Raw genomic sequence first — 24,320 nt, 5'->3', positions numbered from 1 at the left:
GTCGAGGGCAAGGTTAACAACACAAGGTGAATGCAAGTGTCAGCTAAAAACACCCAACTGTCCTCTGTGTACATGGGCCACTGGCCATATTGCTGTCCAGAAGGGAGGAAAAAAAACAGCCCTGCAGGGCTTCCTGAGCACATAGGGCAAGTGGACACAAAGCCAAAGTAAGGAGCACCTTCAGCAGAGGGAAAAACTAAATGCTTTTACTTCTACCATGCAAACTCAGCATTGGAAAGAGTAATACAAGAAATGCTTTTAATAATCTGCTGTCTAATTGACTGAGAAGGTTATTATTACCCTGGAAACAAACATCATTTTTACAAAAATTGCCCACAAATATCAGACTTTTTGACTGTCTGAAGAGAAAAAGCAAAACTGATGCTCTGGGCTGCTTTGTTTTCACATATTGGAGAGCAGCTTAAATAAAATCTAGGAAAGTTCTTGCTGTAATGGAAAAATGACAAAGGAGCTCTGACTTTCTCTGAGAAAACAGGCTGCCAGCGTGTTAAAATATCACCCTAGTCAAAAAATAAATAAAATTTTTGAAGAGGCCAATTTTAATGTTGAAATAGAAGCAGCCACATCAGTGAAGTTTAAAATACTGTTGTTTGAAATTATAGAAGTCTGCTTATTTTTAGCTTGTTAGATGCTGTTAGCTCCTGTATAAAAGGGGTTACATAATAGACATAATCTGTGTAGAGCACAGGCCATACATGCCAGGCTGTAAGGTTATGCAACTGCTCCAAGCTTTGCTCCTGCCAGGCAGAAAAGAAAGCCTCACACCCCTCAGAACTGTTCTGCTGCATTACAGTATGAACATGCATGCTCTCATTTGCACCTAGATATCTCTGGATATCTACACACATACACATATCCCCTTCTTCTCTTATTACAGCTTAAACAAAGCATTCCTTGAATCAGAAAAATGCTACCGTAGAATTACTCTGTTGACATTCAACAAGGGATAACCTGGTATGTTGTAACTGTTAAAAGCAGCAAAGTTAACTCCCAAAGTTAAATCAAACTTAGTTTGGGAAGCCACCAGAGGAGTTCTCCCCTCTTTCCTTATGGGACCTCTAGATGCTCCTTACTGCCTCTTGCTGTGGTATGTGGAGGGCACACGGCTGAGTAAGAACAACTCAGGGGCTTTAAACTCATTAAGCAATATGCAACAGCATTGGTTTTCCTTAGGGTTTTAGAAGGGTAGAACTTTTGTATCTGAGAAGCTGCACTGTTCCCAGTCAGTATGGTTCTTTGAAGTGTCCAGAATTATCATTTCCAACTTGTTTTTAGAGTAACCTGTGTTTTCAAACACTCCCACGCTCTGAGTCTGGCACAGATTGACAGGATTTTCCTGAAAGGTGAAAAAACAGAGAAGTTGTGGCTGCCACAGCGTCTTAAGCATATCAAAGTTTCTTTGGCAAAAAACTTTCATATGTATCCTTATCATGCATGGCGTGCGAATTTAATTCATTATCTACAACAAATGGTTTCAGTGCAAAACTGATACAATTTTTAATTTAGGAGGAGTTTTAAAAGAAGATTTGTACACAAAAAGGTGTTTATGTGCAGCATTATGAATCCAAACTGCTCTTCTGAGCAGAATGAGATTCCATTCTGTTGGTTTCGTTGGTGAGAGCTGATTGCTCCTTTTTAAACAATCCTATCACTCCCATTTGTACAAAGCCACTGACCCTAGCCGAGAACACCGCGTTTGGAAAAAGCTGATGAAACACAAAAATGCCATAGGACAACATTCAGCCAGGAAGCCTTTCTCATCCTTTTTCAACCTTAAGACTCAGTGGCAAAAGGGTGCTTCAGAAAACACGTTAAATATCCATGTTCCTGATTTGGGCCATGCCAGGAGAGTTTTACTTATCCTGACTTTGGCATCTGGTGAGGCACCAAGATGGCACTGGCATGATAACTGCAAGGAGCCCTGAGTTTTGGGGGAGTCCAGCAGGTGCCCTGACATGGCAGTATCCCCATCCTTGGACGGATGCGCTGTCGCCCATGGAGGCAGGCAGAAGGGCAGAGGCTGCCAGGCACTGCCCCTCCCCTGCCACACAGACCCCAGGGGACAGGCTGGGTGAGACATGACTGATGCTGCCAACTGCGTACCAAGACTGCTCACTCACAATATATTGTCTTGAGTGACAATTCTCAGCTTATGGCTTTGCTACCACTTCCTTGTGGTTTTTGTCCACTTCCTTAGCCCTGGCTCAATATTATGGGCAGAACAATGTGAGTCAGATAGACTAATTAATCTGAGTTTCGGGAAAAAAAGCATTGTGGGAAAGCACCTTTATTTTAACAAGGGAACTCTTGACCTGCATGGTTTCCCAATCCAGATCAGGTCAAGGGCCTCTGAGCAGCTGTGCCAGCACAAGCAGGGAACAGCACGCCATGATGGAGGGATGGGAGTGAGAGGAAAGGTTGGGAGTGGAAAGAAGATGCCAGTGGCACCTAAAGCTGGTCAAGTCGGAACCACAACCCCACACATTTACCAGTCAGATGGAAGTGGAACAAAATGAGTCCCAGCTTTTCTATATATTTATGAGTTGTGTGGAACATACATTTTATTAGGTGCAACACCCAGCTGTGCTGAGAGAGAAATAGGAAGTGAGCGTAATATTTCCCCAAATTTCAAAGGTTTTGAGTGCAAAACCAGAAAACTTGATAAAAGCTGAAAGCCTGTCAGTCTGTTGGTATTGTTTATCCTCAGCTAATTAGAGGACCCTACATCTCATCATTTAGGAAGAACTAGGGTCTAGGTCCATGATCATCTTGAAGCAGAAGTGGTTCAGATAAAATTAAACTCTTATTTCTGTTGTCTCTGGAAATCAATATCTATTTCCCAGGATCAACTATGGTTTAAGAACTGGTTCTAGCTAAGGACATCATTGTAAATGTTCTCTGCTGCTTCAAACTCTTCCTTCTCCAGGTAGCTGTACTACATATACAAGCTGGGTCCTAAGACTGGACCATAAAACCTGTATTAAGTGAACCAATTAGTTCATAGTTTAAGAGTAGTATTAATTTAAGTGTAACTGAAGGTAAAAAACTGCTTGTTACCAAGGCTTTGACTGTATTTCATGTTTCTCCATGTGGTGCATGCTCTGTGGTCCTGTCCAGCGTTGGTTTCCAGCCAACCTGGCATGATCCCACCCTGTATTCTGCCTGGTAAAGGGCACTAATGCAGCACCACGTAGAGAACTCCTCCTGGTAGGTGACCCATCTATGGAGCTAAGGAATCAAATACATCCTGACTTTGGTAGTGGCTGGTATAGCTGGTGGTCCCACATGGGAACACTCATGACATAAGAGACCTTGCATTCATCAGTGCAACTTCTGCCTGTCCTCAGTCAGCAGAAGAGCTACATCCAACTCTACCTCTTCCAGGGATATTGTCTTATGGTAATTATTGTTTTCTTCACAAAAGAAAGGGCTCTAACTTGGTGAAATAGAAAAGAAATTGTAAAATTACATTCATTTAGATGCTTGATTCGTTCAATAATTATTAAGAACCCCAGACCAAATACTGATTTTGCTCTTTTACCTAAGACAACATAGTGATGTAGATGCAGAACTGGACTAGCAGTTCTTCACAGAAATATATGATTCAAATTCAAAAACCTTCGTATCCAGATGGATGTACTACCACAGATACTCATACGCTCTTCTGTGTGAAATTGTACCCTAGGCTAAAGAAGAACCACTGGATGAATTCAGACCTGACATAAACTGACAGAGCCTTATGCACTTGTACAAGTCTCTACCAGTGTTTCCTGATACAGAATATACACCACAGACTGAGTCAGGAACACAGACACTTTATCCACAGCATTTGTTTAGTTTGCATAAATTTCCCACAAATTACCAGAACTTTAGCTGATGAAGACCTTATGTCAGTTTAATTGAATTATGCTACCCAAATAAATTGTCTATTTAAGTCTCAACATCATTTATTCTTACAAGCATACAGAAATAATGAAAACACATTATGAAGTGACACAGAACATTTTATAAACATATTTCACTGACACAGTGCATAAGCATTAAAACATTTTCACTTCAGCTCTACAGGACAGCATTGCACAAACCAGGAGCACCCAGTTTAAATACAGACCAGCATTGGTGACAGGTATTTAGCAAAACTGGGCTAATAGTTTCTGTGCTCTCAAGATACTAAAGTATATGTAGATTCCCTTGGAGTTTAACAAACTCTGAACTGAGTAAAGAGGCTGAAGCAGAATTTTTTTTTTTTAATATTTTATAAGGTAAACACAATAACTTCAATTTAAAAGCTTAGCTCTTAATAGCTGTAAATTTTTCTAAACTTTAATTTTAATCCTTTCTCTCCCCCACCAAAATGAGGAAGTTTTTTACCTTTATTTTTGCTGTCATCCATTGCTGTTACACAGTACAAAGCAAAAGGTCAGTGGCAAAGCTCTCCTGGGGCTTCTCAGCACATGACATTACCATGACCCACTATAGTGCCTAAGTCACTCAGTCTCTGCTTAACTCAAGTCTGTTCAATTTCAGTGCCTAGATTTAAAGGCAGCCTTAACATCCACTGCACATCTGTTAGGAGCTGGATCTTTGTCTCAAGTGAATCTGAGTATCACCTTTCACACCAGCTGTGAATCTGGTCTGGGCAAAGCAAAGATAGTTTTTGTTATGTGTGGTTACCATGAAGAAATGTTCAGAGATAAGAAGATTACATAGAATACAGCAGATTATAATTCATGGAGACATGTTAATGTTTACAGTAATTTAGGACAGTCTTAAGAAGGGGCCTGGGTAAGAGCCAGATTCAGACCTCCTTGCACAGCTGAGTATCTTCTCCGAATAGCCTTGCTGATTTTAATCAAACTGCTGGCAAAAAAGAAGTCTTAGACCCACATGTGGGTTTCTTATCAATGCCTGTGTCCATGATCTGGAACAATACTCAGTTCAATGCATCATACAAAAACCTCAAATGAAATTATTTTAGTAAGTCAGAGTGGTGTAGGGAATTTCTTGGGCTTGTCTTCAGTTCAGTGAAGGCATCCATTGTTTGTTACATTGAAAAGCTATGTGGAAGACAGATAGGTCTTTGATGAAATAAATTTGGTTCACACATGAACGTGAACCAATGAATAACTGCAAATGGACATGGCACAGCCTGACAGGACAGCGTGTTATGGACACTAAATTAACCAGTAATCAGTAGATCATTAAGCTATACCACCTTCAGAGAGGTCCCCATCTGAAGCCAAATATTTTGGCTGCAAGCCAAAAATATTTCAGTAAATAGAGTTCTTAATTTTCTCCTGACCTGCTGAGGGAAACACACACTGACAAGTAGGATCTGTCAGCCTGTTCTCATTTCCCACTCACTAACCAGCCAGCAGAAAGCAAAGACCTGCAGCAGCTCCAAAGGCAGCAGGGTTGCCTCCTTCCCAAGGGTTGGGGTGAGCAAAGAAGCGCTTCCCTATTTCCTGCTCAGGCAGGAGTGCTGCTGGGTGCCAGCTGCCAGTGCTGCTCTCAGAGCTCAGAATCCCCTCCCCTAAAAGTAATTGCAGGGATGTTCAGTCAAACACTATCTTGGCAAAGATGGCACAACACTAGTTCTGGAAATACCGATATCTCTAGAAGTAACATGAATCAAATTAGGCCTTGGAATACTGAAATGTATATTTTTTAAAGTGTTTGCTGGTGTATAACTCTGTACTCTTCACATTGCTTATGCAGAAGCAGTAGGATCAGTGGTTGTGGCTCTGGGCACAGTGCAGCTTCTCATACAATGTACCACTTGATTTCAGCAAGAGCTGCAGAGAACAGTTCCCAATCCCTGGTCCACAAGACTCTCCTCATCACCATGTTAAATCACCCAGCCCTGAAACAAAGAGGTTCTGTGTTCTTTTTTTTAAACTTCTACATGGTTGACTCTTTGTACAAGTTCATTCAACTTTTTTATTCAGGTAAAACTTCCACTGCAACAACAGAATCTTTATCTGTTGAACACATAAGTGAAGCACAAGGTAGGAGTAAAGGAGCTGGTAAGAAAATGCTTTCAAAATTTAAGTGTCTAAAAAAGTTCCAGGATGGGGAAATTATTAAACAGAATAAAATTATTTCATCAACAGTGCCTTTTCCCTTTGCAATAAAAATTTGCTAAGGAACAGAACTCTTAGAGGTACCGTTTTTTATTCCCTTGCACTGCCTTAGAAGACCTTAGTGTGCAGAACAAAGCAGAAGAAGCTGTATGACTCCTAAGAGGAAGACAAAAAGGTTTTCTTTTCTTGATCTACTAAACACTACATGAACCCAGTGCTCCAATAGCCTTTGGTCAGGCAATTCACAAAATATTCCTGTCCAGCCCTGGTAACACTGACAAATGAATCTCTGCTTCATGGCTTCAATACTCTCCAGGCTGGGTTCACCAGTCACCTGGAACCTGGGGCCACTCTCTGAGTGATGGTCATGGATCTTAAAATCAGTGGGTGACAAATGGAGGTAAGCAGAGGAATCGCTGTTTTTGCGGATACATCTTCCATTCTTCTTGCACAGGACTTTGCTACAGAGTTTGGCTGCTGAGGTCACATTAATGACATAGTGTCCTAAAGGTCCGTCAATGTACTGCTTCACGGTTAGGCAGCTCTCCTGTGAATAATAGAAGACCATGACACATTTCTCAGTATCTAGCACCATGTCCAAGTTTATTATATGTAAAAAGATGCCAGTACTAAACTGTTCTTGCCTAAAGTAATACATTGAGATAAATCTTGTTGGATGTACATACTGGAGTGATCTATTAGGTTTCAATGAACTTATTTCCATGGGTAAGATTAGAAAAGTATTGACCTCTACTATAGTTTCTATTTGAGTTCCTGCTAGGGCCATACAGTATGAGACAAGGGAGGAGTCCCAGGAAGCAGGAAGAGAGCTGATACGGTAATCTGAGACTAACAGGTTCCTTAAGTAGACATTTCTGGTGACTGCTTACTAAGAGAAGTTCATGGGACTAACAGGTTTTAAAGCACAAATTAAGTCACCACTTTGGCCCTGATCACTCCAATACCTTCAGTTTACCAGGGGCCACATAATTTTCATAAACCAGCACAGAAGTTGCTGCAATTGCAGCTAGAAAGTTCCAGTTCAGATTTCCTGTACCAAGGAAAGTACCAAGGAAAGTACCAAGCCAGTGGTACTTTGCCAGGGATTTCAGGAGTACAAGAGCAGACTGCATGAAACACACAGTGGGCACCAAAGGCCAGCCCAGGTTTAGGAATGGGGGCTAGCCTGCCATGCCTCCTGGGAAACTCCAGTGCTGCCTCCCATCTCCTCAAGAAGGTTTATTTGTGAAAGTCTGAGGAACCTGGGAAAAGTAACTAGGGCTTTTCTCGTGACATTATTTTCCATGTGACATTTCAACATTAGCAACCAGAGAAAACACCTCATGTCCAGACTCCATCCCTTCCCAGTGGATCTGGACAACTGCCATAGTTACGAAGAAGAACACAGTAAAACAAGCTGTGCTTATATTTGTACGGCATCTTTTGGAAACCTGTCTTTCTCCTCACCTGGACTCATTATTCCACCAAGCTACAAATGACGTGCCCAAAACAATGTGCTCTGAAGCAATGGGACTTCTCAGCCTAACAAAACTAATGAGACCTGAAAGTAGTACTGAGCCATCATCCTCAGTTGTTGGCTGATGACATTGACAAAGGTAGATAGGTGCTATGGAGGGTGTGGTGTCAGAGAAGAGGTATTGAGGTGATTCCTAAGAACTGATAAATTGGCACAACATACCTCTGAGCTGGCGTATTGCATACTGCCCCAGAGAACAACTCCAGCTGCTCCCAAAGCCGCGCTTTCCCCAATGGTATTGACCAGATCCCTCTGAAAAAGAAGGCCAAATCCACACATGAGAAAAACAAAGATACAAAAGCAAAAAAGCACTGGGATATGGGAATCACTTCTTTTTTTTCCCAGAAGCAACATTGGTCCTGTGGTATATTCTTCACAACAAAATCACTGTTTAGTTTAGAAAGCTCTGCTGTGTCTCTCCAAAAGTTTACATAGGTGGCATTCATCAGTGTGCCTACCAAATAATAAAATCCTTATAGTTTATGCACAAGGGTTCCTCCAACCAAGCTGGTGGAGTAAGAATTGAGTGATCTGTTTTATCTACCAGTCTTTGAATGATTACGAAACCTACAGAGGCAACATTTTTGGCAAGTGATGGTAAGTATCATCACACATCACAGGATCACCCTTGCAGCATCTAATTGCAGTTGATAGGCTTTAGGCAGGGGTCTAACTCATGCTGCTTTAGCCGTGCCAACTGAGTTACAGGGCTGCTGTTTCTACCAGCATGAAAGCTAGTCGTCCAGGAAACACATCTTTGAAAAATTAACCTCTCTCCTTTCTACAAGTACCAAGTGGGGGGAAAAACCCAAAAGCACACACGTTTGCATACTGATTTAACCATGTCCACTTTTAGAATTGAATCAGTAAGGAGCTGAGTTGTAGCAATAGCAACAATACAACTCTACCAGAGCAGCCTGAGTGTAGAACAGGGGTCACCAGTGCCTTGCCAACAGCATGGCAATGTATCTTGCAAGTGTCTTAAAGCCATTCTCTGAGATTATGAATTTTGTGTCTAGAAGAATGCAATTAAATCTTCAAAAATACATGGGAAGGAACTTCTTCCTCCAGATTTCAAGGCATAATCAATTACATCTAAAACCATTTCTGTCTACAATAATTGATTAAAAAGTAATTACTGATCAGTATTTGTAGTGACAGACATTAAAATATTTCTCAATTTGACAAAGAGAAAATTCCTTTAAAAAGATAGGGATGGTCTTTTATATAGTCTTCGCAAATCTTTAATGAGAGAACAATCCAAAATACCAAGCAAATTATCTCAGTATGGTGGTGGAACCTTAGAAAAGCAAAATTATAGAATGGAAGAACCATGTTATTATTGTTAATTACTACTAAATAATATATTTCTCTGTGTAAGTGGGCCTGTTGATTTATCAATGCATAGTTATGGAGTTCCCATTCCCAAAATATTTGCGGCCTGAGAGATATTAAAAAAAAGCACAAATAAATGTCGTGGGAAAGGGAGAATCCACTGAAGAGTTGAAGACAATTACAGAGAATTCAGAGCAAGCAGGGGCTTTGACCCTTAACTAAAGGTTGGACAAAACAGTGCAGGAGAACCTGGAAAAATCGGGAAGAGCAGAGCTTGCCTACTGGCTCTTAGTGCAGAGTTCAGAGTGATATAAAGTATAGCTGGTCTTGCCTGAAGCTCCTGTTGCTGCTGATCACCCAGTCTTCTAGAGACTGTCATTACTCTTGAAAGTATATAGGCCAGTAGTACTTTTTAAAGGATAGTGGTGTGGGCTGCAGGTATTCTTTTCAAGGGGGAAATAAGGAGGAGGGGTATTTCTTATGGGAATTAATTAATTAATCAGTTTAAAAAAAAAGGTATGTTAATTAAAGATCAAAATATCAAATATTAAAAGAATGTGAAATACAGTCTGATGTGTTGGTAATGAGGGTTCCCAGGCCTTCATCATCTGCAACACATTTTATGATGTTTACCCAGATACAAAGGCCAGACTGTGGTTCTACATTACTCACATGACAGTTGAGTGATTTCACACTAACACATATCAGATTTCATTAACAAATTAATTAAAACTTATCAGACATCCAGAACAAATATTCAATAAATATTTAGCATTGCTCGATGAACTAAGACCTGAGCAAACACTTACTTTTTGCAAGTAATATGCTCTGGGAATTAGACTGCTTGACCAGAAGTCAGTAAATCTAGTTTTTATAACCCCATATTCCACATCTTTCTTTTGTTATTTTTATCAGATCCACAAAAAGATTACAGTACTTCATGTCTAATTCATATGCATGTAAAACTGACAAAACTAACCCTTAAAGCCATCAACACAGAAGGGCTCTTCCCTAAATGACCTATGGACAGGAGGTTGCACCTTTGCTTTTACTTCTGCTCTCTGATCACTTGTTGTTTTTGGTCTGATGATTCCTTAACTCTTTTCTGATGCCTGACACAGGGTGCTGGATTCATCCTGAGCAGGTTGGGAAGAGAACAGAGCCAAGAGCTTCTGCACCAGAGGTAGGTGCTCTGACCAGTTGATGGTCATACAAAGAGGGAGGCACCACCACCTTCTTCCTCCTCCTGCGCTACAGACAGGGTTAGAAAATAAAGGTTTTGTTCCTCGTTTGGGTATTTTGAGAAAAGGAAAGATATGTCCCTCTCCTAATAGGTGAGAGTGGCAAATTGAGGCCAGAGATAAGGAGGTGCCTCCATGAAGAACTGAGTGAGGCACATGAGCTCCAGCAGCAGCCTCAGATACAGCAGTCCTGGTGTTGGGATGGAACCAAGTGCCTCTCCTCACACAGGACAGCTTGGCATTGGTGGGGGCTCACTGGCATGGCTCTTCTGTGAGAGTGTAAAAAATGCCTCATATGGAAGAGAACATGCAATTTAAAAAAAATTAGATATTTTAAATATTAATATCTTGGCATCTGTCTAGGTGGAGAATCCTAATTTTTTCCTTGTATCAGACATGGGCGACTGGTATTTCTCCAAATGATTAACAAGTCGACAAAGCCTCTTCCCTTTTGATGCTCATTCTTGTTCAAGCTTTTGGGGGCAGTGTGCAACTGCCTAAGGTCCTCAAGACTAGGCTGGACTATCTCCAAAGACAGCTGATTTGGCAGGCTATAATGTCTGTCAGTGTTTCTTTGTATTTAGATCACCCAAGTCACTGCATTGGACATTAAAAAAATAGGAGGTGAACTAAACCATTTCAGTTTTGGAGCTCAAGACAAAGCAAGACAGTCAGTTCTAGTCACATGTTGAGGAAAGAAAAATAAGTATGTCTGTAATCTTGAAGAGCCTTTGTTGCAGACAAGAGTTTTCTGTATTCAGCAATGGTAGTGCAAGCCTGGCATGTTTGCAGGGAGTGGTCTCTATACACATGCACACCTGGTCATCAGAGAAGACTATCTGTAGGGGAAGAATAGGATTGTTATCCATTATTAATCATTTGTCAGTTGTCATCCTGCTTTATTAATGACTTCAGCCATCTAGTCAGGAAGCACAGATTCTACTGTGTGACTTCCCTCTCCCACACACTTAGTAGTGAATTGTCTAGGCAGAAAGTTCCTAAATAACCCACACATGGCAAATTGCTTATACACATGCGTAGCAAATACAGAAACCTTTCATAATGACTTGGATCTCAATTCAGAATTTATAAATTGTTTCCATGACAAAAAGCAGGATTCATTTCTCAGACACCTTATGCACAACTCACCTGATTTCTAGATGCAGTCAGGGTGAAAGGTACAGCACACACAGCTACAGCATCTGTCTGGGACCTGGGCCTTTCATCTTTCTGAAGGTTTGATAGACCTGTGTCTCTCCCTCAGTGACTCTGACTCACAAGCATTTTTTCTGACTCCACTGTGCGATTTTACACAAGCCCTGTGTACAGAAGGGCTTGCACACAAGCCCTTGAATGAGTCAGTCTTGTTTCTGTTGGAACATAAATTACAGCTCTCGCACAGCTCAATGGAGCAAGGCTGTGGTTCTCCTGGCCCAGCCCCTGACAGAGGTCAGGTAACTATCCCAACTGCCTACTGTTCCAGTTTTTCTATGGCCATTTAGCCTGCATGTCATTGTCCTACACTGGTACCTTTCCTTGTCACCTTGATGCACATAGTTTCTGGAGCTCAGAGGTTTCATGCCTTGTTTGTAACTTTGTGAGTGTCACTTAGGGGCATGGCATGGGTCAAATGAGAAGCACCAATCTAATCTAAAACCTGAGCATACAAAACCACATTTAAATTATCCTGGTGGCTCCAGGACTATGAAAGAACACAAGAACACTATTTGCTGGATCATTCCTATATAGAAGGTTTTTAAATGCAACCCTGCAAGTTCCTGTCAGACCCCAAGCTGTTCTCACAGATGATGTGTGTAGCCTGGACACATGTTAAACCCTGTCCCATGCTGAGTATCCTGCCCATGCTGTCCTTATGAGAAAATACGAGGTGGAGCATAATCCAAATATGTTTCTCTGGCTATGCAAAGATCTTTCCTGGCTGCAGAGTTATAAAGTGATCTTTAAAGCATCCAAAAGTAAATGGCTGCATGCAAGTGGAAAACAGGCTGGTGAGTTAAAGAATGTAACCTGAGAGGAGCATCACTCTAAATTACCAGTGTACTGTTGGGAAAACAGCTTAAGGTAAAACAGTAACTATGTACCACCACAGATCTTGAACTCACACATAACTGATAACAGCATGCTAGTTTTCATAACTTTCAGTAACATTCATGGTATTTTTATACTGCTCAAGGGACTAATTAATTTTATAAAAATGTATTATCGCAGACTGCATTTGAAGAATTCTTATGTATTTCCTAGCCTGAGCTCTTCAGTGAAGGTGTTCCGGGTGACATCCTGCCTGTACTGACCCCAGTGACTCCTTGCCTTCAGGACCGGACTGGCCTATCTGCCCACAATTTCTGAGTCAGCTAGCACCTGTGATTTCCACAGACAAAATGGCTCCAGAGAGTTCCTGGTTGCTGAAAATGAACCAGACCAAATTCCTAATTACTTCTATGTAAAATATGCTTCCTGAAACATTTCTCAGGTTCTCAGGGGTCTGCTGTACCTCCTCAGCTCCAGCTCCAGGCTGAAGCCCCCCACAGCCTGTGGTTTACTGGACTGAATTTGCCTTTTACCTTGACACTTCTCTCCCTTTTTTTTGTTCTGGTTTGAGTCAAGAACTTGTCTCTGGCAGCAGTAGAAGGAATCTCCCATGCAGCTCTCCAGAAAATAAAGGGATGGAGCACCCCCAGATGCCCTTTGTCATCAAGGGGTTATTTCCATGAGTTCCCTGCCCCGGATTTTCTCCTTTCTCGTGGAATTGATAGAAACTGAAGAAAAACTTTTGGCACTTGAGACAACTACCAGAGAAATGAGTAAGTGTCTGTGTGTCTCTATCATGTGCATAAAGAAAGTCAGAGCAACAATCATCATTACAAATCCAGAAAGTCTGAGATTTACATGTATATAATTTACCACCAGTGTTGTGGCCACTACATATTTATTGCACTTGATCACTGATTGATGGAACATTGCAGAACTCAAAAACTGTGTTTCTTTGATAAAATGACTCCACAGTTTAGCACTAAATGTTGGACATGAAGATGTTGTACTTCTGAAAAGTGAGATAGGTGGCCAATACTCATCATGGAGTTAGGAACTCCAGGACAGATTACTTTGCTTGACTAGTTTATTTCTATACTGAATGAATTTACATTTGCATAAAGAAACAAAAAAGCCCTGAGGCTCCTTTCTCATGAAAGTTTATCTTTCCATTGCACTAATTAGTTTTAAACATCACAAAATTTGTCAAGTTCATTTCACAAGCTGCCCATAAGAATTAAAATATCAGAATGAATTATTTCCTTAAGGAAATTATTTCTTTGTACTTTCTTTCTAAATTACCCTCATTAAAAATATACAATGTTATCTCACAGAGGTAGACCAAACCACTGCAATATTAACCCCTGAAAGGCATAGAGTTTTGTACTGTGACTACAGTACTTCCTCTCAGGGGGCTGCCTTAAATTTGAAAAACAAAAGCGTACGTGCTTTTATACAGAAAAAGCTTTTAGAACATACTTTTTCTAAGAGGCTATTTCTAACTTCTAAATTTTGAAAGAAGTCTGTCTGCTTACCTCTGTTAACACATGAAAAGTATAGGCATAAAATGGTCTGGAGTAAACAAACACAGGCAAAATATAGTCTTTTCTAGCAATTGAGGCAACACGTATTGCCTCTTTAACCCGATAGTGAACAAATTTTAGTGCATTTGGACTTGACTTCAGCATATAATCCAGGTATATAGAAGGGTAGAGAGCAGTGCTTTCCTTCCACAGCCAAAGCAGGAGGTCATTGCGGAAAGACTCAATGGGCGGGCATTTCCCTGTGTATGTTTGGGGGTGTTCTTTGTAATCGTAATTGTAGCAATCTGGGTAAAGATAGTAACCCCACAAACCGTTTGGTCTCATATGCTCAGCCAGAAGGATGGTGTTATTCATAAAACTCCTGCCAGCATTTTCAAATTCCTCTTTAGCCACTTTCCTAATTTTGTCCTCTGACCACCGAGGATGCCGTCTCCTAACAATCTCGAGAGATTTGTTTCTATAAATGCTTTTATTGCCCCAGTTCCTATCCCACTGGGGCCTCCAGTTTTCCCAGTCAATGACTGCAAGTCCCTGAAATTTCTTCATGGGTATGCAATAGTCAATGTCAGACTTTGCTTTGCTAAGGTGTTTGATAAGACTTTCGTTCTGGGGCACCCCTCCATTAACGGGATCTCCGTTATCTGAGTAGTAGGGATAGTATCCCAAATGAGTGTGATAGAAGATTGTCACATTGGATCCACTCAGAGTCTCATTGATGTTGGATGCAATGTCAAAAACAGCAAGATCCAGGTCCACCTTGTACCGCAGCCTGCACTGCTCGGTTGGTGCATTCCAGACAACCATGAAAGGCTTGTGCAGAACCAGAGGGGCCCGTGCCGGCTTCGGCAGATGAGCATCAGCCAGAGTAAGCAGTGCCACCACTGCCAACTGTTTGACCCAAACATCCATGGTATGTTTTTTTTCTGGGAAATTGCTATGATGTGCCTTTGAAAACAAAACCAAGATAAGATGTTAGCAGGGCAGCATGGAAGCAGGTTTTATGATAAGGGAATGTCTTTTGGTTTTATTTGCTTTTGATAACATTAAACTCAGTGCAAACAGTCCAAAACTGATCTTGTAAAAGTTAAAATGAATTTCAAATGCTTTGAAAAACTTTATTATAGACTACGCTGTCTGGAAACTTCACTTCCTTTTCACCCCAACTCCTCACACAGTTGATTCAGACCTTTCCTTAACATTTATTAGCTCCCCCACGTCTACTAAACTAGATAATAAAGTAATAACCTAAAATGATAGTATAAAAAAAGAATGTGCGCTCATTTGAAATTTCAGCTTCCAAACAAGCTCTGCTGTAGTCAGTCTGACTTGCCTAGAAGATCATCACAGTGGGGTTGCAGTCTTTGCTATCTGTATATTCTAATGGTCACAACAGGAAAGGTAGTTTAAAAAAAAGTCAGACACTTCTACCTCACACAGATTAATGGAGACAACTCAGAAACTCTGCAATTTTCAGGATATGAAAAAATTATATTGTTATCTACCCCTGAATTTCATTTTCATTTTCTAAATGAATAGATGCAAGAATGATAATCAATCCTCAGGTTAGAAGAGGGATACTATTAATGACTTACTGGTCTAAGCTACTTATTCTGAAGACAAATTAAATATTCATATGTTAAAGAAAATAAATTACATTAAGCAGATCTGACCTAGCTGGAAAAACCTGCTGTATCTTTGAAAAAAGGGCTAGTTTGTAGAAATGAGGGGTATTCATGTCAATTTTTCCTTTCAGAGTCCGATGTTTTCCCTGGTAGTCACACTGGCTTGGGACTGCAGTAGTTTGGGAACTGCCAGTGCTGCAAGGCTGCTGGTACCCTGGACACACCCCCACTTTGCACCCCATGGGGCAGCTGTTCGCCCACTGTCCACAGGTCGCTGCTCCAGAATCTGCCTCTGCTCCAAAATCTGTCTCTGCTCCAAAATCTGTCTCTGCTCCAGTCTCTTCACCAAGAAGCACAACTCAGCTCTGTCCTGGGTTTGTTATTCGGGTCTCTTTGCTGACCTTTTTATGATGCAGAGGTCATTAAAATGGTTTCCCTATGAATATATATAGTATGACATAGTTCATCAACTCAGCTGTTATTTTTTATCATTCGCTGTTTTAGGCACATGTTAAATCACTGCAATCACTGTGTGCACTGCAGGTTCAATTCATGCACCAGACATGTGAATTTTAAATGCCCTGAACCTGGATGTTTCCCTATTTTTACATCCATTTTAGTGATTTCTTTCCTTGCCTGTGAAGTCTAGTTTTACTTGTCCCTTGTATTTTCTCAGTTAACATCAGTTAATCACTGAATTCCTCTTCTAGACTAGGAGAGCTCTTCACACCTACTCATGCATTAGCTCATAGCCAGGATTCTTACATTTCTTGCTTTCCAAACCAGTATGGCCAACACACCACCCTAAATACTAGATCTTGTAGTACTCCTCTCATATTTCCTTTTAATCTGTAATGGGATGCCAAATCTACAGGAAGGCTGCAGGCACCACTATCCAAATTTGTTGGCAGACTTGTTCAAGAGAAAAACTTTCCCCTGTTTGAAAATATGTTGGCTCTAATAAATTACATAATCCAGGATTTCTTCCTCTGTCATTTGTTCTTCCATGCCATTCTTCCATGCTCTGGGTTTGATGGCTCTTCTCCTGTCTGCAACTGCTGTCCTAATTTTCTCCCTTTCCCTTAAACTCTACTTTGTCCTTATGTCTCCTACAGAACAGCCCTTCTCTCCTCTATCCTCAGTTTTGTGTTTTTTCATCCTCAGTCCCAGAAAAGCATTGAGTCCCCCCACATGTGGTCTGATATGAGAGCACCTTCCCAAGATCAGAAGGAGGCAGTTTGCATGAAACAGTGGCTGGGGCAGGGAGTTAAGGGCAGGACTGCAAGAAGCCACAATGCAGGATTCCCCAGGAGCAAGCCCTCATTACCAAGCTAGAGTTATACTCCATTGTTTCCCCACTCACTCTCTGAATGCTTGTTTTGTAAACCTAAATATAGATTTAGCACCCAAGTTTTAAAATTTTGTTCACAATCCTTTAGACCCTATTAAAGATAACATCCTTGAGTGAAATGGGCCATTGCCACCAAGCTGATATTACTTAAACCCCTGCCTGCTGAAAAAGGATGCCAGGTTACTGTCACTCCACTGATCTGTTGAAGGGAGGTCTTATGCTTGCAACCGGTATATTTTTCTCCATTTTCATGCAATCTTGCATAATCATGTAAGTAATGGCATGGGCTGAGAAAAACAAACAAACAAACAAACAAGCCAGAAAAATTGCCTTTCCCTTCCTGTTTTATACAAACTGAGGAATGCACCACAGTGCTCTGCATTTTTTCTTTGATGTAGCAAATGATCTCACTACATTGCTAAGTGATTTTTCATGATTTGGACTGGATGGCTTTGCAGTACATGTGAACAAATCCATAAGATAAACAGAAATTTTCTCAAAAAGTGGTAGCTCAGATGAAATGGGAAGAGCACCAGGAAAGAAGAAAAGACCTTTAGTGAATTTCTGTGTAAGAAAAGATCTGGGAAAAGATCCCAGCTGCCTATTCCCACAATCCAAATGCTAGATTGTTCAGCCTTGTGTTATTATGTACATATAATTAGACATTAATGACTAATACAGTACAGTTCTTTCTAGATCTGAGAGCCCTAGACATTAGAACATTGCAGATAATAAATCATAACAGAGTTAGGTCAGGAGATAATATTGCAGGGTAATTTTTAGTTGTGTATTTTTAGTTCTTGGGCAATTCTTGTTACTCTTCCTGACAAGACTTTAAATAACAGAGTAGTTGGGGTTGGAAGGGACCTCTGGAGGTCACCTGGCTCACCCCCAGATCTGGTCACTCAGGACAAAACACCACAAGTGACAAAATGAAAATGTTTATCTCAGGAAATATCAAATAATTCTCAAGGGTCTTTTGGCTGAATTTACCAAATCTTTGAAATTATGAAGAATGCTGGACATGTTGCTTAATTCTAGACATGCAGATTTCTGTACCTGCAAGATGAATCCCACAAAAAAAGGCAGAAATCAGTCTAATCCTGCTCAAGCTGTTTAGAAGTTAGGGTCTGGTCAAGGACAGTCATTCAGGATCCTCTAGTGAATACTTGATACCTCCGAAAGTTGCTGTAAATTCCTTATTTAAAGCTGTGTGGAATTAGTCACCGGGATATCTCTATCAATCTAAGTAAGCTGGTAAGTGCATAGACAACATGCCTACCTTCTAGAAGGCTAAAGCACCTCATTGCAATTAAAGCACTGTATTTCATTGCAAAGCATTTCACTTTTCACATAGGAGACATTATCATACACAATTCTGATGTTATTTGCAGATGGGAATTTAATTACAGATACTTTTTCTTTAAAAATTCTTCTGAAGGCAAGTGAAACGAGTTTTCAAAGCAGACAAGCCTATAGGTCTGAATGATGAGAAAATAAATTATCTGTTGTTTCAAAAATGCATGAAAGAACCTCTAAACATGAACAAAACATCTTTTATTACAATTTCCATTGCTCTATCTTTGGACTTCATCCTTTTTATTCTCATGCATGGGCACTAATTGGACTGCTTTAATCCCTGTTTTTTAATGAGCACAGACACTAACAATTCCTCCTTGAAGCTCATTATCAACTTTGATTCGAATTCTCCTTTCTTTTTCTTTTTTTTTTTATTCAATGACACATTATCACGGTCAGTTTAACTTCTCAAAGATGCAGAGAGCTTTATGTGGCACTACAGTGTTTTCAGAGCAGAATATGCTCTCAGAGTTTCTGCTCTATATTCTAAAAACAAAAATGAATTCTTCATAAATGAAGAAAATGGGGTCTGATCACAAATCTCTTGGGGTTGATGAAAATTTTTTTTATTGTATTCAGGAAATTCTGGATCACATTTTCACTGCAAGAAATAACATGTAGTTTTTTATTTGCCTCAGTTTCTGGTATGCAGTTTATGATGAAACAGGCTATGGCTGGATTTCAATATATCCTTTAGTAAGTGTGAATTTTGCCATTTCTTGAATAGGAAAAATCAGTTAATTTCTGCATATTCCTTTCATAATCTTTGTAAAAATTAAAAACATTTACTTTTCCCAAGCAACTGCTGTTAACTTAGTCCAACCTGTATTCAACTGTGTTTATTATTCCACTCTATTTTGATTTCCAAATAGCTGAAAACAACTGAACTAGCCATCTTAATTTCACACTTTGGTTACAAAATACACCACTTAAAATTCATAAAAATATAGACTCTCATGCTAAATAAACCTGTTGGCACACCATGTGTTCCAATGCAGACTGATGGTGTTCTCTAGATGGACAGTTCTTCTTCTCTAATGGTTTTTATTGATTATTCCAGCATTTTTTGCACTGCAGCACATGACATTACACCTGCTGCTTATTATGATATTTATATTGGTCATAGAACCAGACAACACAATTTCATAACAGCCAGCAAATTCATCCTCTCATTTTATGCTCATTGATGTGCTGACTTGAAGTGTTGTCCATACAATTAGCTACAACACAACTGGTTTAATCTGTGAAGTATGGGTTATACTGCACATCTGTCATTGAACTCAATAATTACTTCAGAATTCTGAAACAAACTTAAAAAAAAAAGGCTAGTTGCTATGGTAACAGCCACTTATGATTCCCTCATTAAGCAGTATCTGACTAACATAATTTAAAATCCAGAACAGGAAAGAGTACAGTTGACTTACAGACGAAAGGTGATTTTTCCAACAAAAAAGAGTCACGTTTTGTGATCTAAACCAGATTTACAACATTTTTCCAAGTTTGTTTTCAGCCTCTCAAATGTGCTATTGACTCCTGTCTTGCAACTGCTGAGTATACTTTGCACTTTGTTCCATGGCAAATATATTCTTTTTAACTAGTGTTTCTCATATCTGTAGGAAATAATTTTGCTTGGAAAAGAAATAAAATTGATGACACCTAAAAAGGGAAATAATGAAACTGAATTGTTTGAATTCCACTGAGGAACGTATAAAATTGGCAGCTAGAAGAACTGTTCTTTTTTGAATGTAGGTTGACCACATTTGATGTAGAAGTTATTATTATGGCTAAGAAATACAGACATCTCAACTGTATTTAAGCTTTTTTTTTTTTTTTGGCCACACAATCACATTTCAAAGTTGCTTGCAAATAATTTGAAAATCTTGTGCATGGATACATTATTCTCTCAATTTGAAAATCTTGTGCATGGATACATTATTCTCTATGAGGTATGATTTATATGCATATAATATGTATTTACAGTGTGTTTATCTACACATGTATGTATATTTCTCTGTGTTCTTAGGAAATAAAGGAATGACCAAATCTGTCCAGCCTGCCTCTGTCTTGGTCCCACTCTGTTGTTGTTTTTCTGTTTCAAAATGATGCAAAAAGTCTTGCTTTTCCTGTTTATGTTTAATAATGGCTTGCATTAGTAAGCTGGTAAAATGGACAGAGAATACCTGAGTCCATCTCAGCAGAAGTATTCTATACTGAAACCTTCTGTGGGCCAAAAATGTAAAACTGCATTAGAGAGAGATTAAGCATCCACTGTATCCTCACAACTACCAGTTTTCAGTCTCTTGACTCACATATCTTTGTAATTCTCCAGTTATATTTCTCAGATTAGATCCCAAGTTAACAAAAAAAGTGAACAGAAGAACCATAATATCCTGAGGAGAAGGACTTGGGGGTGTTGGTTGATGAGAAGCTCAACATGACCCAGCATCCTGAGTTTGCAGCCCAGAAAGGCAGCCGTACCCTGGGCTGCACGAAAAGAATAATGACCAGCAGTCCAGGGGAGCTGATTCTGCCTCTCTGCTCTGCCCTCCTGAGACCCACCTGGAGTGCTGCACCCAGCTCCAGGACCCTCGATGTAAGAAGGACATGGACTTGTTGCAGTGTGTCCAGAAAAAGGTTATGAAGATGCTTGGATGCTCAGAGCACCTCTTCTATAAAGACAAGCTTAGAGAGTTGGGATTGTTCAGCTTGGAGAACAGAAGGCTCTGGGGAGACCTGAGAGCAGCCTTCTGGTACCTAATGGGGGCCTACAAGAGAGATGGAGAAGGACTGTTTACAAGGCCATGTAGTGAAAGGGTGAGGGGGAATGGCTTCAAACTGAAAGAGGGTAAGTTTAGATTAGATGCAGGAAACAAATTCTTCACTATGAGAGTGGTGAGGCTCTGGCACAGATTGCCCTAAGAAGTTGCGGATGCCCAATCCCTGGAAGTGTTCAGGGCCACGTTGGATGTGGCTTTGAGAAACCTGATCTAGTGGGTGGCATCCCTGCCCATGACAGGGGGGCTGGAACTGGATGATATTTAAGGTCTTTTCCAACCCAAACCATTCTATAATTCTGTGATTCTATGGTTCTATGTTTATAATCTCCCTTAAAGATCAAAGTTCAGAAATGAACATATGATTGACATATTACAGTTCACTTCCAGTAGGTGAGCATAAATACCAGGTTGCAAAGCATGGAGAAGCATCCCTTTATTTTCATGTAAATATATGAAAAGAAATTCAAAGACCAAGGAGATGGGGATCCAGGCATATGCTGTCGTTGCTGATGTTTTTGTGAACTGTGGATTATTCATGTAAAAGCAAATGCAAAATGCCAGAGGACATTCTTTGGTGCATGTCACAGACTTACATTAAGTCACTTTTGGGGCAGCGATCTGCTTAGGCATTTCCTGTTTGGCTTTATTGTTTCTGCTATGTACAGCTTGTGTCATGCCTTAAACTGAGAGAAAAGACTGCAAGGAAGCATGGGAATGAAAGGGGAAAGAACTGGTATCGACAAGATATTTTTCCCATGAAGCCTGCAATTCTCCTATTAAAGATAACCATTTTCATACTTCGTATGTCCTGGTCTATCCTCATCTACCTGTAATGCCTCTGTCTCTAATTATTAGAGGCCAGACTCTGACATGTTCACACACTGTTTCTTATGCCAAGTCACTGCATTAGTACCAGCAAGACTGAGGGCTACTCAACACAATGACAGAGGGAAAATAAAGATACAGGTCCCCAGTATTATTCCAGTTAAAAGATTGTGCTGCCATTTTAAATCTCTGCAGATTATTGATGACACTTTGAACACCAGGGGAAGATAAGGTAATATGGTCTAAATCTGTCTGGGCAGTAGAGGGAGATTAAACATATATGTGCCACAAGCAATTTTTCAATTGCTGAAGGATTGAGTAAAAAAAAGTATTTTGTGAGTGGAAGAAACCATGTAACATCAGCAGTATTATACCATTTTATATATCAAATACATTAATTTAGCTTGCATCTAATACATGAAGAACCAATCTAATTTTTTTATGTAAAAGCCTGATGCATTGTTATTTTCAATTCCAGTCCATTTGCTTCTGTTGCATTATAAACTGAAGACAAAGGTATTCTAAGAAAAATATATTCCAATATTTGAAGTTGCAAAATCTATGTCGAAAGTATGAACTTTTATATGCAATTTAATATTTATTTCTTCTCCACATGCAAAGAATAAAGGGGAAAAATAAATTGGTGGCTTATACATTTTAGAGGAGCCTTATTGATTTTCAGAACTGCTAAAGCCTTAATTCCCTGAATAATTAAGACTAACATCCTCAACATTGTTCAGTACACTCTTCTGGCTCTGACCTTCAATGGGTGAAAATTAAAGTGCCAACCACGAGCACTCTGTAAAGAAGTTCTCAGTTTTTTATAGATTTTCCTTCTAATTTTATTACTAAATATTCTTAGCTGAAGACCATGAACATTAATTGGCACTAATAGAACACATCCTACCTTCTGGTGTGGAATTTTAATAGCTTATAAGAATGTATGAATGAGAAATACTGTTCAATAAATAATACATGAGTTTACATTGTTGCAAAGCATTTAAAATAGTTTAGCTTCTTTCACACCATCTGCTAAATTCACACATTCATTTTCTGAAAGGTTTATTGTTATTAGAGGCACTTATAAGAGAGAAAATTAAATCAAATTGATAACAGAGAGAATGCCTACAATCAGGCCTTGGCTTATTCCTGAGAAAATGCTCTAAGCTAAATTAACTTTAGCTGACACAATGATAAATTATGCTTTCAGATAGTGTAATTCAAGAAAATTCAATTGAAATTAATTGAGGGATATAAATCTGGAAATATTCCAGTTGAATTCATGGAGTTATTAAGCATTTATAATCTTGTGAGAGAAAAATGTGTCCTTTAGTCAGCTAAAAAACCCTAATATTTTGGCAAACTCTTAAAACATTTGTATATTTCCACCATGAATCTCTACTTGCAGTAAATAATTCCTTTTCTTTGGATAGTACAAAAGGGAATATCACACTTTGGCTGCAGAAACTCAAGACAATTTGGAAAATATGCATAAAGCATTTGAGGTGAAATTAACTTTGCACTTTATTTGCATGCCAATACACAGCTTAGTCTGTTGTCTACATTGTTTCAAATAAAGAATTTAAAGTACTCTAGCTCTACAAAAACCCAGCTCAATACATTGACACAAAATATTAACGAATAGAACTTATTTTCAAACAACTAACTGCATCTTCCTTTGGGCTCCTCTTGAGATTATTTTAAAATGCACTGTTTGTAGGTGTGACTGCCATTTTGAAACAATTATCCTGAATGTTTTGCTTCTAATGAAAGAAGTATTTTTTTATTATTCATATGGGATTAAATATGTGAACAGCATATGATTAGCTGCCCCCTGGGTGAGCAGTGTGGCATGCACAGCCCAGTGCATTTAAGTACTAAATTGATAAATCAAATTCTGAAATATCCCAAAAGTCAAAACATTACTTTTTTTTTTTTTAATGTGAATTTTATTTACAAACACCATTTCAATATCACTTTTCTAGCCTAAAATTGCTGATGCACATTGGAGTGTTAAGCACCAAATAGCTATTTGACAGATAAAACTACAAACCAAGAAATAAAATATAGTCCAGAATTGACATGATACAGAAAACAACACAGAAATCCTTCCTAACTGGTAGACTACAAGCAGAAGTGAAAACTTTGTCTTTACTGATTGTTAATTGAGTAAATAACATGGCACTTACCTCTATAAAATCAAGGAATAGCAGCAAACTTTGCTGAAACAATTTACAACAGCTGATGTGTTTGTCCCAGGAATGTGCTCCTCCTAATGAGTGGGCTTTTAACTAATGAGAAACTGACGGCATTCAAAGATGAGGGCAGAATTTTACCTAAACACACACTCATCATCTAATTGTAAAATAAGTAGATAAGTTAATTTAAAAGGTAGATGTATTACTTGTAAGCATCTGGGCTTGTTCTGTAATAATTTTGTATTGCCTCCTTTTATGACTGATAAGGGATCAACTGGACTGGTATTCGAGAGGAATTAAGTTGTGTTTTGAGAGTTACACACTCTGGACTCAGCAGCACCAGGCATTTGCAGAAGGGACATCTAGGTCACTGCAGCA

The 24,320-nt window shown here is 39.5% G+C and overlaps 1 protein-coding gene across 1 annotated transcript; it reads right to left on the bottom strand.

The window, feature by feature from the left end:
* Positions 1-5,947: 5,947 nt before the first annotated feature.
* On the bottom strand, positions 5,948-24,320 carry LOC125325418 (hyaluronidase-1-like). Its single transcript, XM_048302443.1, has 4 exons — positions 23,934-24,320; positions 13,802-14,755; positions 7,804-7,893; positions 5,948-6,651 (listed from the first exon to the last, which is right to left on the bottom strand). The coding sequence occupies exons 2-4, from the start codon at positions 14,717-14,719 to the stop codon at positions 6,223-6,225; spliced, it is 1,437 nt and encodes a 478-aa protein (XP_048158400.1). The 5' UTR covers positions 14,720-14,755; positions 23,934-24,320; the 3' UTR covers positions 5,948-6,222.

This window comes from Corvus hawaiiensis, chromosome 4 (assembly GCF_020740725.1).
Source record: "Corvus hawaiiensis isolate bCorHaw1 chromosome 4, bCorHaw1.pri.cur, whole genome shotgun sequence".
NCBI lineage: Eukaryota > Metazoa > Chordata > Aves > Passeriformes > Corvidae > Corvus > Corvus hawaiiensis.
The sequence above is the reverse complement of the archived record's forward strand: the minus strand, read 5'-3'. Positions and strand labels throughout refer to the sequence as shown.